Source organism: Tachysurus vachellii, chromosome 1, assembly GCF_030014155.1.
Source record: "Tachysurus vachellii isolate PV-2020 chromosome 1, HZAU_Pvac_v1, whole genome shotgun sequence".
NCBI classification, from domain to species: domain Eukaryota; kingdom Metazoa; phylum Chordata; class Actinopteri; order Siluriformes; family Bagridae; genus Tachysurus; species Tachysurus vachellii.
Genome location: NC_083460.1, coordinates 10,770,192 through 10,787,451, shown reverse-complemented (window position 1 = coordinate 10,787,451; position 17,260 = coordinate 10,770,192). Strand labels below are relative to the sequence as shown.

The 17,260-nt window shown below is 37.8% G+C and overlaps 1 protein-coding gene across 3 annotated transcripts; it reads left to right on the top strand.

Moving 5' to 3' along the window:
* The first annotated feature begins 1,795 nt into the window (after positions 1-1,795).
* On the top strand, positions 1,796-16,678 carry capn10 (calpain 10). 3 transcript variants are annotated; one of them, XM_060871960.1, is made up of 14 exons: positions 1,796-2,017; positions 2,236-2,363; positions 3,503-3,634; positions 4,793-4,989; positions 5,569-5,765; positions 9,862-10,003; positions 10,442-10,608; positions 10,880-11,133; positions 11,666-11,868; positions 12,035-12,275; positions 13,822-14,015; positions 15,157-15,202; positions 16,064-16,137; positions 16,246-16,678. In XM_060871960.1, the coding sequence occupies exons 2-13, from the start codon at positions 2,238-2,240 to the stop codon at positions 16,091-16,093; spliced, it is 1,929 nt and encodes a 642-aa protein (XP_060727943.1). In that variant the 5' UTR covers positions 1,796-2,017; positions 2,236-2,237; the 3' UTR covers positions 16,094-16,137; positions 16,246-16,678. The 3 variants fall into 3 exon arrangements, with proteins under 3 accessions (XP_060727943.1, XP_060727953.1, XP_060727963.1); XM_060871970.1 differs by having other exon boundaries at positions 2,221-2,363; XM_060871980.1 differs by having other exon boundaries at positions 2,208-2,363.
* The last annotated feature ends 582 nt before the right edge of the window (positions 16,679-17,260 follow it).

Sequence of the window (17,260 nt, the reverse complement as noted above, 5' to 3'; positions counted from 1 at the left end):
TGTCTCTTTCCACTTAACAGGTTAATTTCCACTATTAAATGGCCAAAATATTAAATACTAAAGCCAAAATAATGATGCAGGCTAACAGCAATCACTGTTAATAAATGTATATGTGCTATTATTTTATGCTTAGAAGATGTGTAGTCAGTTAATTGCATTTAGTGTGGTACAAGAAAAAAAAATACAATGCACAGCCCCTGAACTTACAGGTCTTCCAAATTAATAAATAGCCTTAAAATTACCAAGTGGTTATAAGAACATTTGGTGAGGGTGGCCTGAAACAAAACACATGTGCAAAACATTTTTGCATCACCTTACAAATTAACAAACAAACAGCATGTTAATTTGATGAAACCTACAATATAGCTTACAATAGACCCTGATATTTTCTGAAAGTATTTTTTAACTTTTATTTATGAGCATGGTGGGTGACGGAGCAGAGCGCTGCCACCTCATATATCCAGAGTCCCCAGTTCAATTCTGAACTAGGGTCACGGTCAGTGTGGCGTTTCGTGTATGTTCTCCCAGTGTCTGTGTGGATTTTCTTCACACTTCCAAAAGACATGACTGAGTACATGAGTAGGTGGATTGGCTATGCTAAATTGCCTCCAAGTGTGAATGCATACACATGAAAAAATTAATAATGAGCATGACTTTGTTTCTCTCGTTCATTCATTCATTCAAAATGATTTATTCTTGTCAGGATCATCCAGATCCTGGGAACACTTGGCTTCAGGTGGGAATACATACGGGTTGAGATGCAATTTTGTTGCAGGGCACCAAGCATACACATTTACACTCTCACTCTTACCTACCGAAGGTTTACTGTAGCTGATCCATATTCTGAAATGTTTTTTATGAATATGAGACTGGCGAACCCAGAGTAAACAGGCACAAGGACAAAAGGAACATAATATTTGTTATCTATGAGAAATGTAGTTCTTCAAAGTGCGATGATATTGGACAGCCTGACTACAGAGCATGGAGGTGTCTGTAAGATGCTTAACACTTCATGCTGTTTCTGTATTCCTGATAACTTTCACGTCACTAACATCATTCAACATATGAGAGAAGCTAAAGTACCAAAGCTTAAACACACCCTCCATGAAGGTTTCTGCTTCCGTAATTTAGATAATCCCTACCGTAATAAGCTAAAAAAAAAAAAAACAACAAAAAAAAACATTTGTGATCACATCAACCACCACATCTGTTTATTGTGTTCTGTTTATTTATTACTGAATATTACACTTTTCTTTTGTATTAATTCTCCCTGTTGATCTCAGTAAAATTCAAACAGTTTTGCTATTCAGTTAAATACTACTAAACTACTACTACTACTAAATATAATAATAGTAAATTATATCCATGATTTAATGGTGATATTATACCCAATATCCATGAGGGACAAAAGCTTTAGCACCACTAGCTGATAATAGGTGTGGGTGTGAGCTTTGGAGACAAAATACACTGTCTATGTTTGCTGTCTAAAGAAAATAGCTGGCAGCATCATCAGAGACAAACACAACATTGATACTAATTGACCTTCAATCATGTAGCAAGAGATTCAGTCCTTCACATTTAATCAAACTCCCCCTTTTCTCCAGACTGTCAATGTACACATGAGAGCAGAGTTACTTTACATATTTATATTTTATTATCTTGCTCCTCACATCTGTATAGAGAATGTACATTTTTTTGTTTTGATATGTTTTATGATATCAAGCATTATGATAATAAATTTTTTTTTTTTTTTATAATACACGAATATACCTGGCAACCCTGGTTTAGTGGTTGTATGAATGCAGCGTGTCGTCTTTCCGGAAGTGTGCATCTTGGTTTAGACTCGTGTTCCTGCATTTCTCGATACATTGTCCTTAATGTACGAAGTATGAATTTAAGTTTAAGCTGGAAAGACAGACAGTCTTTGCACGGTTGTGTTGCACTGACTATAATGCAGAAAGCGTCAGGATTAAACAAACAGCTAGAACATTATTAGCTGTCCAGCTAACAGCCCCAGGTTGGTATAAGGGCTCGTTATACCTTTATGTATTCATTTTAACCGTGTTGTAGTTTAAAACACGAATAATACAAAAAAATATTTGTTATGACCGTTTTTGGCCACTGTTATTACCTCTATTAGGTGGTTTTCAACACGTCATATACAGCTATAGTGGAAATAATCATATGAAATGACATTACATGAATATTCATGACTGGCAGATTTGGTTACCATAGAGATGACAGCTGAGAAAGATGGTCTATTTGAGGACCCAAGCTTTTCAGCGGATGACTCCGCCCTCTTCTCGGACTACACCACGCCCCTTTCCCGTCTCACCGGCAAAGTCACCTGGCTCCGCCCAGAGGTAATCTTTTGGACTTGCGGTACCACTGAAAGCTCTCACCTTGTGTCCTAAATCTGTGTGGGTATTTTGTATGATGTGCAACCTTTGGATACTAACCTATCCGTTGCAAGGTTACCTGAAGACATTTGTTATGTTCCATTCTATATATTTGGAATAAAACACGCCAGGCATTCAAGTCTTTCAAATCTTAAAGGCTTAATTGATGATAATTGATGATAATGATGGCTGTATGGCTTAATAGTGACCTGTATAAAGGGGGCTGTATTGATGATAAGACTGATAAACAATATATATCATTGCAACTGTATTCAGTAACAATAACTAAGTATATTTCACTATATTGATAATGCAATGTGATAAATTAATATTGATAAGTCTTACTCGTATCTTTTAGATGCCTATTTATTATCTAATTTCAAAAATATTTCATAATTAATAGCTAAGTAGTAAGCGTGTTGATGTAGACAAAAATAATGACCTAATTGTTTCCTGTCTTTGGGACATAACCATATCGTCGCTGTCGGGCGGAATCCTCATATCTCCAAAATCATTACTTTTCAGGAAATGAAAAAAACGCTGTATCTTATCTGCAGTGCACAGGGTTTAGTCCGCGTTGCAGTGGATTGTCTTGCGCTAAATTCCTGTCCTCAGACGAGCACCAGAACTAGCGGGGGTCAAGATTTTTTTTCTTTGAGCCCAGTGTTTTGAAGACATTTACCTTAGAAGACGTGTTGATTCGTTGCGACTCTTCTTGAGGAGAAATATGCCGCGAATCTCTCCCGCGGAGTGAGGAAGAGGTGGACAGTTGAAGTGTCCAATGGAGTTATGAGATTTGCGCTCCAGCTATTTTCAAGACTTTAGATTGGTTAATAACTTGTAAAAATAACAGACCCACGTGGGCACTGACCAATAGCATCGATATGTGAAAAAAATATGAAATTGACCAAATCTGGACATACGAGGTTTCCGCCCGACAGCGACGATATATTATATATAATCGTATATACTTATTTTGAAATACACGCAGTAAAAAAGGACAGTTTTTGTGCTTTGCAAGTTATTGCTGTATACTTTCTAGCAGATGTTGAATCTGTCCCATGATGATGCCAGATATAAAAGAAGTTTTTATTTTTGCACAGCAAATCTGTAAGAGTCCATTACTCTTTCCTGATGACTATACTGAGGCATACCCAAAGCAAGGCATTCTAGGAGATTGCTGGTTGCTGTGTGCTTGTACCATGCTGCTGAAGAACCGCTATCTTCTGGATCAGGTAAACACAAACACACAGATCCAAATACATAAAAATAACCTAGAGAGAAATGTTTTTCTGGTGTCATTTTGATAGGATGTAGAATATTGATTTGTTAACTGTAACTTAGCAGGAAGAAAAGGATTTTTGTGTTTTCAGGTGGTGAGAATCATATAAATACTTTCTTGTGCATATGGCACACTTATCAGCAAGGTTTTTTCACCTATTGTTGCTCTTTTTTTTTTCTTTTTTTGTGCTACATTTTGTGTAAAGACAAAGATATCCCTGCAGTTTCTAAAATGCTTAAAATAGACTATCTGGTAGCAACAATCATGCCACAATCCAGTCACCAAGATCATAAATTTTCTTCATTATGATGTTTGATGTGAACATTAATTGAAGCCCTTGACCTGTACTGTATGTACATGATTTTTTGAACTGTCACATGATTAGCTGCTTAGATAATCACATAAATAAATGGGTTTATATGTGTACTTAATAAAGTGAGTATCATACATATAATTACCAATAATAATATGCATACTAACACCTCTAAAATCTTGCTAGTAGATGGATTGCCTAAAGTCAATTGCCCCTAGGTGTGTATGAGTGTGTGCATGGTGCCCTGTTGTGGACTAGCATCCCATCCAGGGTGTATTACTGTCTCATGTGTTTTCAGGATAGATACACTGTGACCCTGACAAAGTTAAAGCAGTAACTTTTTTAATGTGTTGAATAATGTGTGGATGGCACTATGCTGTCTCACAGTTTCCAAGCTTGGGTCACTCTCGGTGTGAAGTTAATTCTGTTACTTTGTCCACATGGGTTTCATCCTGATTTTTTGGTATCCTATGATCTCTCTATTTTTTTTTTCACTTCTGGAAACATGCCAGTAAGTTGACTAGTTAGTTTAAATTGCCCTAAAGATGTAAAGGAGTGTATAGGTATGTTTTCACCTGTTACACTGCAATTGAAAGCCTTATTCCCAGTTTTGCCAAGTGTTCTCAGATTAAGCTCTGGAGCTTCCTCAACCATAACCACGTAAAGATGAATTACCACAGTAATGAACCACATTACTGAAGATGAATGAATAAATTTGTTGAAATTGCAAGTGCTGTTTATTTCTAAATCAGGGCCTGGAAATGAGACTGTTTATGAGTGTGTGCATGATTGATCTAGGTGATGCCCCCTGGACAGTGTGTGTGGGGACAGAGAGGTTACACTGGTCAGTTCCGGTTCCAGTTTTGGAGGAATGGCCATTGGACAGAAGTTCAGATCGATGATCGTCTGCCGTGCATCAACAACACACCCTGTTTCTCTCGCTGTCACAGCCCCATGGCTTTCTGGGTAGCATTGTTGGAAAAAGCATACGCAAAGTGAGTGCTATTGGGATGCTCATTCAGTGAATTAGAAATGTTATTAAATATTATTATTCCATATTTATCCTCACAGCCTTAATTCATGTTGATAATCATCAAACACACCCAAGTCAACCACACTTAAACCTATCCCTTCTAATTCAATGCTTTTGTATCCAACAAGTTTTAAATGATATACATTACCCTGAGTATATGGAGTTTAAGGGTGAGGATTTCTTATTTCTTGCCTATTTACACTATGCCCAAATGTTTTTGGACATCTTACAATCACACCTAAATGTGCTTTTTGAACATCCAATTTCAAATTTATACCAACCCAGTTAATCTCCCAGGCTTTCTGTGGGGTCAGTGCTTGTTTAGTGCACAGAGCATTGCCATGCTGGAACAGGTTAGGGCCCCTTTGGTCTAGTAAAGAGAAATGTCTCTCTCTCTCTCTCTCTCTCTCTCTCTCTCTCTCTCACTCTCTCTCTCACTCTCTCTCTCTCTCTCTCTCTCTCTCTCTCTCGTTATATAGTATAGTGTATATTCCAGTACACAAAAATGCGTATTTTGCTTGTCTGTGTCTCTGTTTTAAAGGCTTCATGGCTCATATGAGCATTTGTGGGCTGGACAAGTGTGTGAGGCAGTGGTGGATCTGAGTGGAGGTGTGGCTGAACGCTGGAGTTTAACAAAATCTGTGAACACACCTGGAGGGAAGAGCTTGTTCTCAGAGCTCTCACAGGAGATGAGGAAGCAGAGTTACATAAGTTGCTGTGTACACGAAACACCTATAGGTGAGCAGGAGAATAGCACAAGTAATCACGTTTGATCAATTAGATAAGGTTGTTTTAGAGCACAAATTGTAGGTAGTATGTTAACAGAAATCAAAGGTTTCTTTCTGTCTTATTAAAACTGTGTAGTAACAAGTAATTTACTCCAAAAATTTTTATTAAGATGTTCCTTAGGAATCTTACATAAAGAAACATCAAACATTTATTTTACCATTTACCATTTTCTTTTAGTCGCACATTTATTTGCTAGGTATGTGATTTTTTTATTTTCTCTATTTTCTGAGAAGTATAAGACCTAACAAGTCCTCTTGTGAATTCAGGGGTTTAGATAACGTGCATATTTGCGTAAATACGCTTCCCGACTTGGAAATTTAGTCAAAATATTCAGCATAAAACTTTATGCAGAACTTCAAATAAGAAGTGATTTCTACTATAGAAAAAGTACCTTACGTTTCTATATTTTTCATGTTTCATCAATTACACCCTGCCCAACACTGCAAATTTGTAGAGGAAGCTTCTGAAACTGATTTGTTTCCTGTGTTTCTCACGTTGGAAGGCCCGGTGCATAATTTATTCAGAATTCCTGAATCGACGGAAAGACACAAAGTGTGGCGAAATCTTACGAAGACGAAAATCACACCTGGCAATTATGACGATGCTAATTTGCTCCCGTTCGAGACAACCAATCGGATGGCCACTTGCAAGTGAACGGTAGCAGGCGCGTGTACATGACGGCTACTACTAACTACACTATCATCATGGCAAGACAGTTGACTAACTGCAATGCCATTCCGGCTTTGACTTTGCGATTTCGTGATTCCTATTAGGGAGCCTCCCTCTCATGAAGATGAAGAGTACGATACTAAACAATAATGAGAGCAAAAGAGTACTGTACTCAGCTCCAAGCAAGGAAGAGATTGTATTGCACTCATGGTTTAAAGAAAATTATCTAAACCCCTGGAATTGTGTAAATGTGAGAAAACAATTGATGGCTGGGGGACATGGCTCTGAGGAGCAGGTTTTAATGGGGTTGACTCCATCTAGACACCACTGGACCTTTGCTGCTTCTTACCATTCTTTCTAGTGCCTTACTTATGGTCAAGTTCACTTTTTTCGCATTTGTATAATTTTGTGCAGAACAAGTCATCATATTATGTTTATGTTGAACGTAATAATCACAGATTAATCTCTTCAAAATCTCAGTGTAGGATGCAATTGGGTGAGTTAATTAACCCACTACAGTAGTAAAGAGGACAGAAGCAGTGCAAATAGCAATGAAAAAGGACAGAAGCATAGTGAATGGCTAAAATGTTGGCAAGACTCATTCTTAATAAACAATAATACAGTACATGTAAACACAAGGCCATGCCCATGTATTGTACCCTAATAGATAATAGAATCATCATGATTGGCCTAACCTCAAAACCTGTTAATATGTTACATCCTCCTTCATCTCTTGCAGACCAGATGTGTGCAACATCTTTGGTACTGATGTATTATTAACCTAATGGTCTCTCTGACCAGATGTCTTCAATCCTGGTCATGGAAGGATACCCAGATTTTGGCAGGCTGTGTGTAATGATCCCTGTTGCAACTTCCCTCTCCTGTCCACCAGAGGGACCCCTCACTTGATTATAATTTGCGCTTCTTGGTTGAAGGCGACTTTTTGGTTGAAGGATTTTTATATAATTCTCACACAAAAATGATAGCACGGTGTTGTTAGTTTTTACTACTTCCCAAGCTGTTGTTTTACATGTCGATTGTTTGCCTGTGTATGGATCATTGCCTGTTTCTTTGACCACGTATGTCTTGGATTTTGTGTATTTCTGGATTTGTTTGCATCACGGACTGTCTTTTCTGTGTTTGTGGATTACTGGCTGTATTCCAGCCCTGCTTTTTGCTTAGTGTTCCATGAATGTACTCAAGACATTTTCTGGGACCTACTTATGCGTTATCCTGTGCCATGACCTATGAGGATCACATTAACCAAGTGTGCATTGTGCGCTCCTGCCTGTTGCTGAAGCAACTAGTGGCCAAAGCAGAGAAATGTAAAATCCACCAGGACTCCATCACCCTCCTGGGGTATATCATCAACCAGCAAGTGGTGGAGATGAACAGTAGCAAGGTCACAGGTTAATCCCAAGGTCACAGGTTATGCCACTCAATGATAGCCCACTCTTTACACCATGAAGGCCTGCGAGCTGATACCTTTTAAAGGCCTCCCGGCTGCAGTGGGTGTTGACCGCCAAAGACGCCCCACCCACCACACCAACCTGGAGAATGGGTTTGGTTGTCTACCCATAACTGAAGACTGAACTCCCATTGTAAAAGGCTTAATCCTCAAATCATTGGACCTTTCAAGGTTATTCACTCATAGAAGAATTCCACAGAGCTCACCCTGATTGCCCAGCACCCAGAACAAGGGGACAACCTTGTAAATAAAGATTCCTGCTTGCCAATGGGAGCCTTCTCCCGAATATTGAGTGCTTCCAGGTTGAAGGCCACTTCCTGCTTGAAAGTCTTTTATGCCATCCTCACGGCAACATTAGTGCAAAGAATTGTTCTTACTAATTACCGAGCCATTGTTTGCCTGTGTATTGATCATTGCCCGATTCTTTGATTACACATTTCTTGGATTTTGTGTATTTCAGGACTTGGTCAGTATCTGTTCTCTCTGTTTTTGGATTACTGCCTGTTTTACAACATTTTGGATTTGTCTGCCTTGTGTTTAATGAGCATCACATATGGCCTTTATACCGCCAACAGTCGTAACACTGTGGGTTGTGCCATGCACTTTACACTTCTCCAAGAAGAACATAACTGTGCTCCGGGGTATCTTCAAAGCCATGGAAATATTTTTATAATCCTGTTAACTGCTGTGATTCCACAGAGGTGTTGGGAATATTAAGTGTCTTTGATTGTTAATGTTTTCATGAAAAATATTTTTTAATTTTTTCATGTTTAAATGGTATTATATAAACCAAGGTACTGTAGTTATAGAAATATTTTTATTGTTCGCATACTCCAATATTATTAGCATATTATTCCATCACAATAATTTTGTAAAACATACTGTACAGCTACAGTAACAAGCAAATGCTCATAAAATATTAATTTTCAGTGGCCACCAATCGTCTTAGGGTGCTTCAGCTTTTTTTTTTGTGTTATAACACAGAATGCTTATTTATTCATCAAGACAACTTTGATGATTAAATGTCAGTTCCAAGGGTAGTACAACATATTTTGGAACACGTTTAAATACATCTTTAACAAATGTGATCCCCACAAAGCCTTCATGGATATAACAGCCAAAGCTAAGTAAAAAACATGCAGTATGATGGAACATTATGAAAGCATTTGATATATAAATATAATTGCATGAATAAACATTAATTTCTAAAACACAAAAAATGCATTCTAAATATCTTACCCTGTTGCAGATTCTGTTTGGGCTATCTATTTAACATCAACATTGTTTTGTCAACTTAATAGACATATTTTGTTGCAAATACATCATATCCAAAGCAACTTCACAGAAAAAAAACTCAAATTTTGTCTTATGTTCTTTCTTTTGTTACAACAATTTTGTAGCTTCTTCAGTGGACTTCAAAATACAAAACAGCAGTCTTAACTGTCTGAATTTGTCTTGGCTGGTTAAGTGGGTAAGGGAGGGGAAGGTGAAAAATGTAATTATTAGTCAAAATTTACTATTATTTGAATTTAAGTCCCTGGTGATCCAGCAGCAGGATCCTGCGCTCTCACCACTGTGGCCTAGATACAATTATCAGTCAGGAAACCAACCCAGCCACTGAGGTGTTCACTCTCAGTGCCGATCCCAAACCCAGATAAAATGGGATGGTTCCACCAGGAAGGGCATCCTTTGTAAAACCTGTGGCTGGGATGATCCACTGTAGTGACCTGCAGTTTGCTCTATAATTTAACTTAATTTTATATCAATTAATGCAAAAATTCCAGGCTAATTCACAAATAATTTTAAGTTGCAATTATCAGCATGTTAACATAATATATAAAAATAATGATTGCCACTTAATAGGTCCCCAGTGTATAGCTGTAGTTTGTTTTCTCTGTCTTTTGGTAGGTTCCCCTGAGCAGGGTCAGTTCCATGCTTTGAGTGTAATGGAATGGAAAACTGTGAAAACAAGTGCTGGAGCAGAAGTGCAACTGCTGCAGATACGCAACCCATGGGGCAGGAGGTGCTGGAAAGGAGCCTGGACTGAAAAGTGGGTGCTGTATTTTCCACAATATGGGACATTTTTGGCGTGTTTGCTGAGTCTTGTAATTCCAAGCTGTAATATTTGTTTTCCCCAATTTGCAGTGGGAATTTGCTACCAGTACATGAAATAAAATCACATGCTATCATCACAACCCAGTTGTTGTTATACAGAGGCAATACCTTTAACAATAATAATGTTAACTTAATAAAGCAACTTGGAACGTTTCCTTGAGGAACATGATCTAAACCATGTTGTCACAGTCAATTCACTCTAAAAGAATTCAAATGAAAGTGAATTATTTAATTGATCTCAAAGGCTTAAAGACAACAGTAATGTCATTTCTAGCCTGACCAACAAAACAATAATGGCTATTGTAACGCAATTGTACATGTAATACCTCACAAACTCTTTCATTCCTTACTCTGTCTCCTATACACACATTAGAGGAGCAGGGTGGACTTTGCTGGACCCCTCATGGTCTGCAGATCTGTTGGGCCGCACAAAGGATGGGGAATTCTGGGTAGATGAGATGGAATTTCAGCAAAAATTTGACGAAGTTACTGTAGGATACCCAGTCAATGAGGATCATCATCTTCAGAGCATATACACAGGTACCCACAACATGTTTGTTTCTTATGTTCTGTTCAATACAGACATGTAAAAAAACATTCTACTGTCTGATTTTGTTTTTGTCTGCAGTACTATACTTTTGTAGTTCATTGCAAACACTTTAAGACAAATGAAGTAAACAAATATACAAGCATAAAAAGTCTAAATATGTTTTTCTTTGCACAGGATCATAAACTAGACTAAGTTCAAGTAGCATGCCTCAGTGTGGTTGTGGTTTCAACTGCTGTCTTTGTATCTTTTTCATTTTTATAGGGTCTTTCTTGACTCACACCCAGCAGCTAAGCGGCTCCTGGGTCAGAGGCCACTCGGCAGGGGGTTGCCGTAACAACAGTACCTACAGCAGCAATCCCAAATTCTGGTTAAAGGTTAAGGAAGGAGGAGAGGTACTCATGTCACTCCTGCAGCATGGACCATGGCGCTCAATGTACAATTCCCAGAAAGAGCAATCACTTGGCAACGCACATCAGCACCCATACTATCAGGCCATTGCACTGCATGTTTGGAAGGTTTGTGATAAAAATTGTGTAATTACATTCCCCTAAGACAATCTGTTATATTTTATCTTCAACTGGTCTCTTCTGTCTAAGAAATTATATGTGTCTATGAAGTAGTTTCTATTGTTCTTTTGCTCATATTTCTTTCTCACACATGTTTCTTTCTATTGGGGGAAGTCGTGGCCTAATGGTTAGAGAGTCTGACTCGTAACCCTAAGGTTGTGGGTTTGAGTCTCGGGCCGGCCACGACTTGAGGTGCCCTTGAGCAAGGCACCGAACCCCCCCAACTGCTCCCCGGGCGCCGCAGCATAAATGGCTGCCCACTGCTCCGGGTGTGTGTTCATTGTGTGTGTGTTCACTGCTGTGTGTGTGTACTTTGGATGGGTTAAACGCAGAGAACAAATTCTGAGTATGGGTCACCATACTTAGCCGTATGTCACGTCACTTTCACTTTCTCACTTCTTGTAGTTCATTTGGCCACTCGATCAAACAGAGATTTGGAATATCCATTGTATGATTTCATGATTTGTTTTTGCTTTTGCAGGTGGACAAAAAGCGCTTTAACTTGATGCGGACACTAAACTCGACACCGTGTGCGTCCTCATGCACACACACGTATGAACGTGAGGTGGTGGTACATGCACACTTAAGTGCTGGGTTCTATCTGCTTGTGCCCAGCACCTTCCTGCAGGGCGCACATGGGCACTTCCTTCTTCGAGTGCATTCTACCTGCCCCACTTACCTCAGGTGTGCACATATTTTTTATTTATTTTTTATTTATTAAATTACCTTATACAATATAGACTTTTGATTCTAAGTGTCATCTGGAAATTTGTGAAGTTTACCGTTTATATTTGTTTTTACCAGATGTTTGTCGTTGTAAATCAACAGATTTTTTTCACACTCTTTGCAGTGCAGTAAAGGTGAGTGCGCAGCAGGAGTCTGTAGGTGGAGAATGGGAGATGACAAGTGTGAGAGGCTGTTGGACAGTTGGCTCTACAGCTGGAGGAGGTCGGAACTTCCCATCACATGGGCAAAATCCTCATGTTCCCCTCGTAGTGACTTATGACCCTGGGGGGACAAATGTTAGTCTCACGCTGCGCCAGCATAGCCCAGAGAACACACTTCATGCCATTGGCTTTCATATTTATAAGGTCAGTATGGGGGTGGGGGCTAGACTGAATATATATCAATATGTTTGATATAATACACAGAATTTATTAAAATATTATAATGCTTAGCTAAACCCAACAGCACAATCAGAGAGACATGCGATTTTGTTCAGTCTTACACGTACAAACCTTTAGTCTATAAGTCTATGATACAGCTTAAGCAAGCATTCTAGCAAGCAATTTTAATATTTGGTGTGAATATTAGTTATTCACAAATTAGTCATGTGTTGTTATTTGTATTTCCTGCATACTTTGTTCCTACAAGTCCAACATTTATCTAATCATTAAACTATGTAAATTTACATATATTTACTGGTACTGTATGTATATGTTCTATATTACACTACAAATATCTCTACACTACAAATATGGAATTGCAGGTAAACCATCACAAACCACTGTAAATAAATGGCACACTTAGTGCAATGTCAAGTCAAGTCAAGAAGCTTTTATTGTCATTTCAACCATTTATAGCTGTTTAGTACACAGTGAAATGATACAATGTTCCATAGGGTTCCACAGTACCACATAAAGTGCATGTGTGCATATGTGTGCATTACAGAAGACAAGACAGACAATACAATACTACAAACAGACACAGACCAGTACACGGTTGCTGTAGTGAGTGCAAGTAAAAATGCCATGGGTAAAAACATAAAGGGAGTTAACAGCAGAGTGTAGCAGCATTAAAAGTTTGTGTGAGAGGTTCGTGGAGTCACCCACAATGCTGATGGCTTTATGGGTGCACCATGTGGTTTTATTGCCTGTGATGGAGGGAGGAGAGACTCAGATGACCTTATCAGCTGTCCTCACTATGCTCTTCAGGGTCTTGTTGTCAGAGTGCAATGATCAAATCTTGCACTGATGCAGCTGCTCAGCTCTCTCTTGGTAGACTTTCTGTAGAACATAGTGGAGGGGGTGAGAAATGGGCTTTCTTCAGGCTTCCCAGTAAAGTAAAGACAATTCTGGGTTTTACTGGTGATTTAATCTGGTATTGAGGAACCAGGTGAGGTTCTTCCTCTAAGTTGAACATAAAGAATTTGGTGCTCTTGAAAACATTTACGGAGGGAGGACCTTTCTTCAGTGGAGAAAGGTCGCTCTGTGCTTTCCTGATGTCTACAACAATTTCTTTGATTTTTTCTGTATGCTGATTGGTAAATGAATGATAAAAAAAAAGGAATCTGATTCATATATAATCATATAGTATTACATGTATTACAATATAAGTTATATATTGTTTTAATAAGACAGTATTTTTTATATAACATAAAACATCCCAAAGAGTTTTGTTTAACGTTTTGTTAAAACACACCCAGTAATAGACCAGTGACTTGACTGAAAGAATCAACTAAAGGCATAAACCCATATCTTAACACGGTGAAATAACATTCCCCTTTGACAACCGTGCTCTTTCTGTCTTAAAAAAATTAAGCTCTCAAAAAAAATTAAGCTCTCAAAAATATGAAGGCAGCATTTGACACACCATTAAAAGTCATATGTGTCATTGTTTGTGTGTGTCTGTGTGTAGGTTATCGGTGAAGCAGACTGCATGGTGATCTCGGGTACAGTGTGCCCTGTGGTGAGTTGTGTTCCACACTCTCACTCTCAGGAAGTCAGTGTCCAGTGTAGGCTTCCCCCTGCTGACTACATCGTTCTGCCCTCCACTTACCAGCCAGACTGCGGTGCAGAATACACACTCACCATCATGCGGAAAATACCAAGGTAAACACAATTACATATTATCTAATACAAACTTTAATTAACTAACATTAACTAAAATATTATTGTTTTAAAACACCGGTATACAAGGAGAAAGTCTTGGAAACTTAAGTCCCTTTGACTCAAGTCAAAATGGCATCAAAATAATTCTAAAAAAAGAAGGGGGGTGTGTGAGATTATGCTTCATAACGTTTCTGCACAATGTAATATAGCCATGAGAATAATGCTACATAAATCAATATAAATTTATCTTTTAGGGGATACCAATATATATTTTGTTCAAAAAAAAAATTTCCATATAACATTTTCTTGCTTTTTTCCAGTAAAAGTGCCATCATACTGCACTTTTTAGATGCAAATGTTAATGCTAAATTGTTATTTGCATTGTTCACAGTTTCGATGCATCTCTTCTGAGGGAAAATATCATGTGACCGTTCCTTGCGGACATTCCTAGAGAAGCTATGAGGCATCTTGATCAGACATCCCCCCACCCTTGTAAATCAAAACAAAATCTGTAAGAATTAGCATATTTTATCTCAGAGGTTGATAATTTCCCAAAATTTGTAGACCAGTGAAAGCTGTGTAGCTTGTAACGGGTGGACAAATCAAATTCATTCATCAAACATCTATATTGTAGCCAAAGAAACCTACGGATCCTGACTAGACTAAAACATGGTAGCTAACAATGCAATAACCTAAGGTTGCTCGTTAGATAGTGAAGTTTGTTAATATTGACTAAGGGAAGCACACAAATATATGTCTGTAGAATATCACAATTACAAAGATTTTTGCAAACGCCACTATTCAATTTAAAAACAGCAGTTCTTTTTTAATATAAGCTGTGGTTTCTGTTCTTGTAGCACACCCAAAACATATTATTCAACTATGGTTAGCATCAATATGATATATGTAATTGTGAGGTGACTGTGTTACTTCTGTGCACAGGAATTTTATTTGGCCAGGTTCATATTTTAGTTTTTTTTTTTTTTTTTATTTGTATGAATGATTATTCTAGAGACAGTTTTATATGAAAATTTTAAGAGGTCCCTTTGCTCAAACGGTAGGATTTTGCTCTTATGGTACGTTTTCACCCTGTTCACAGACATTGTTGCACATGTTTTTTGTTGGTATTGTGTGTTTGCAGGAAAGCAATAAGCTGTCAAGAATCTTTGGGTCAAGCAATTCAAGAGGTGAGTGCAGTTTAAAGCACTGAATATCAAATATCAATAGATATTTCTGTTCATTCTGTTCAACTGCATTGAAATAATTAATGTAACACAAAAGATTTTCTTTGTTAGATTAGCGGTGTGCAAAATAGAATGTTTTTTCTTAAAATTTGCTATAATTTCTTTATTACAGTATTTCTTTTTCAGAACCGGCAGGTGACACTGTGTGGTCAGTCTTAGCTGGAAAAGCTTTATATGATTTAATGCCAGTGCTTGTTCCATTATTACTTACTGATTAGAGAAGACACTTTGACATGGCCACAGAGGCTACATGTATATTTGTAAAACATTTACTTGTCCAAGAAAATTTACTATGTAAAATCCTCTGCTTCATATACTGAAGGTTGTGTCATTTGCCAGTTTACAACACAACTGTTTGTCATTAATTGTTTACTGTTAGGGCGTAAGCTCTGAATCGATCAATGTAAGTGCTTAAACCAATAAAAATTTTGTACACTTCTATCCTGGCACAGTGCAAAAAATGATAAGTGAACTCTTAAGTAGTGCAAAAAGTAGCAAATTCTAAACATTAAACACATATATTGCATATACTGAATACTGACGAACTTGCAGGTGTTGACCTGCTCCTTGGTCTTTTTGATGTTCAGCAAGAAATTGTTCAACTTTATCTGTGCGCACCTTTTCTCTCTAAGCTGCCTCATCTTTGTCAGTGATTATAACACAAACACAAGTCTTTTACTATGATATGACTACAGTTACACAAATTGTTGCTAGCAGACTTTCTTATTGCATTATACTGTGATACCAATATACTATCCCACCCTTATTGTAAACCAGAAATGCTGTTTTTTCTTTATTTTTCAGACATCTCATGTCTCTGTGATGGGGCTGTAGTGTTTTGGACTGGGTGCTCTTTCTGTCTCCAGCTTTCTGCTGACGTAAGTCATTTGATACTGGCCGTAGATGAAAGCCAAAGAGTTTATGTTGCATTTTGTACATCTTGTCTCTAATGAAAGCCGATGGCGCTCTGCCCTGACATCTAATAGGAGCTATTGAAGCTGCCGCTCATGCCGTGGTCTCTTTCATGGTTTTTACAAGCACTGTGCTGCCATACAATGATCAGTTGAAACAAAGTGTCCCACCATCAAGAACAAAGAAATCACTCAGGGAGAGAGTTACCGGCTGACCCATACAGAGCTGGTGTGCCTGCCAACAACTAGACCAGGTTTGAGAGCATGGCAAACAAGAGAGTTCAGTCCTTCTCAAGTGGGCAGTGGCTGTTTTAGAACAGCACATTTTTATAGCCCAAATAGGTCACATACTACGTTGTAATCGTTTGAGTGTGTTTTAGTGTGGTACAAACCTAACACATCTAAACATTCTGTTGGGTAAAATAAATGTCTGCTGTCATCTTCCATTTGCTCTGCATGTAAATTGTGTGTTTGTGTTTACAATTTAATAAATAAACTAGTGCAATAACACATTTGTGTTTTTAATTATTTTGCTACCTGTTTTTGCTTTTCTTTGACATACCTGGTTCATGCTGATTTGACAAAAAATATTTCTTAAGGCTTTACGAAATACTTGAATGTATTCCTACTATATAAAACTGTGGAATAAGTAAAAACATTGTTTTAATAAGTTTTGTTTTTGTCATGCAAAGAACGTCATTTTTAATTGTTTCATTAAAAAGCTACTTTAAAATCAAGGGTTTCTCTGCATATGATTGCTATTCCCCTTGAAACACCACATGTTTTCACTGTACAAATGCTTCTTCAATATTAATTTGGTCCCTTAGTTGTCACGGTGGTGTTTTCCTTTTCTTTGCTCGTATAATATTGTATAATATATTAATGTATCTGTGACACACTAACAGAGATCATAAAAGAAGAATTCAACTAACAAGTACATTGTTACTATTAATGCTAAATACTGACTTTCAGACTATTTAACATAAGAACTACAACATAAATGTGCCTAAGGCTGAATAACAGGCAGATTAACATCCCTGTTTGACTATATGAAAAGTTTGAACCATTAAATACAAAATATTTACGTGTA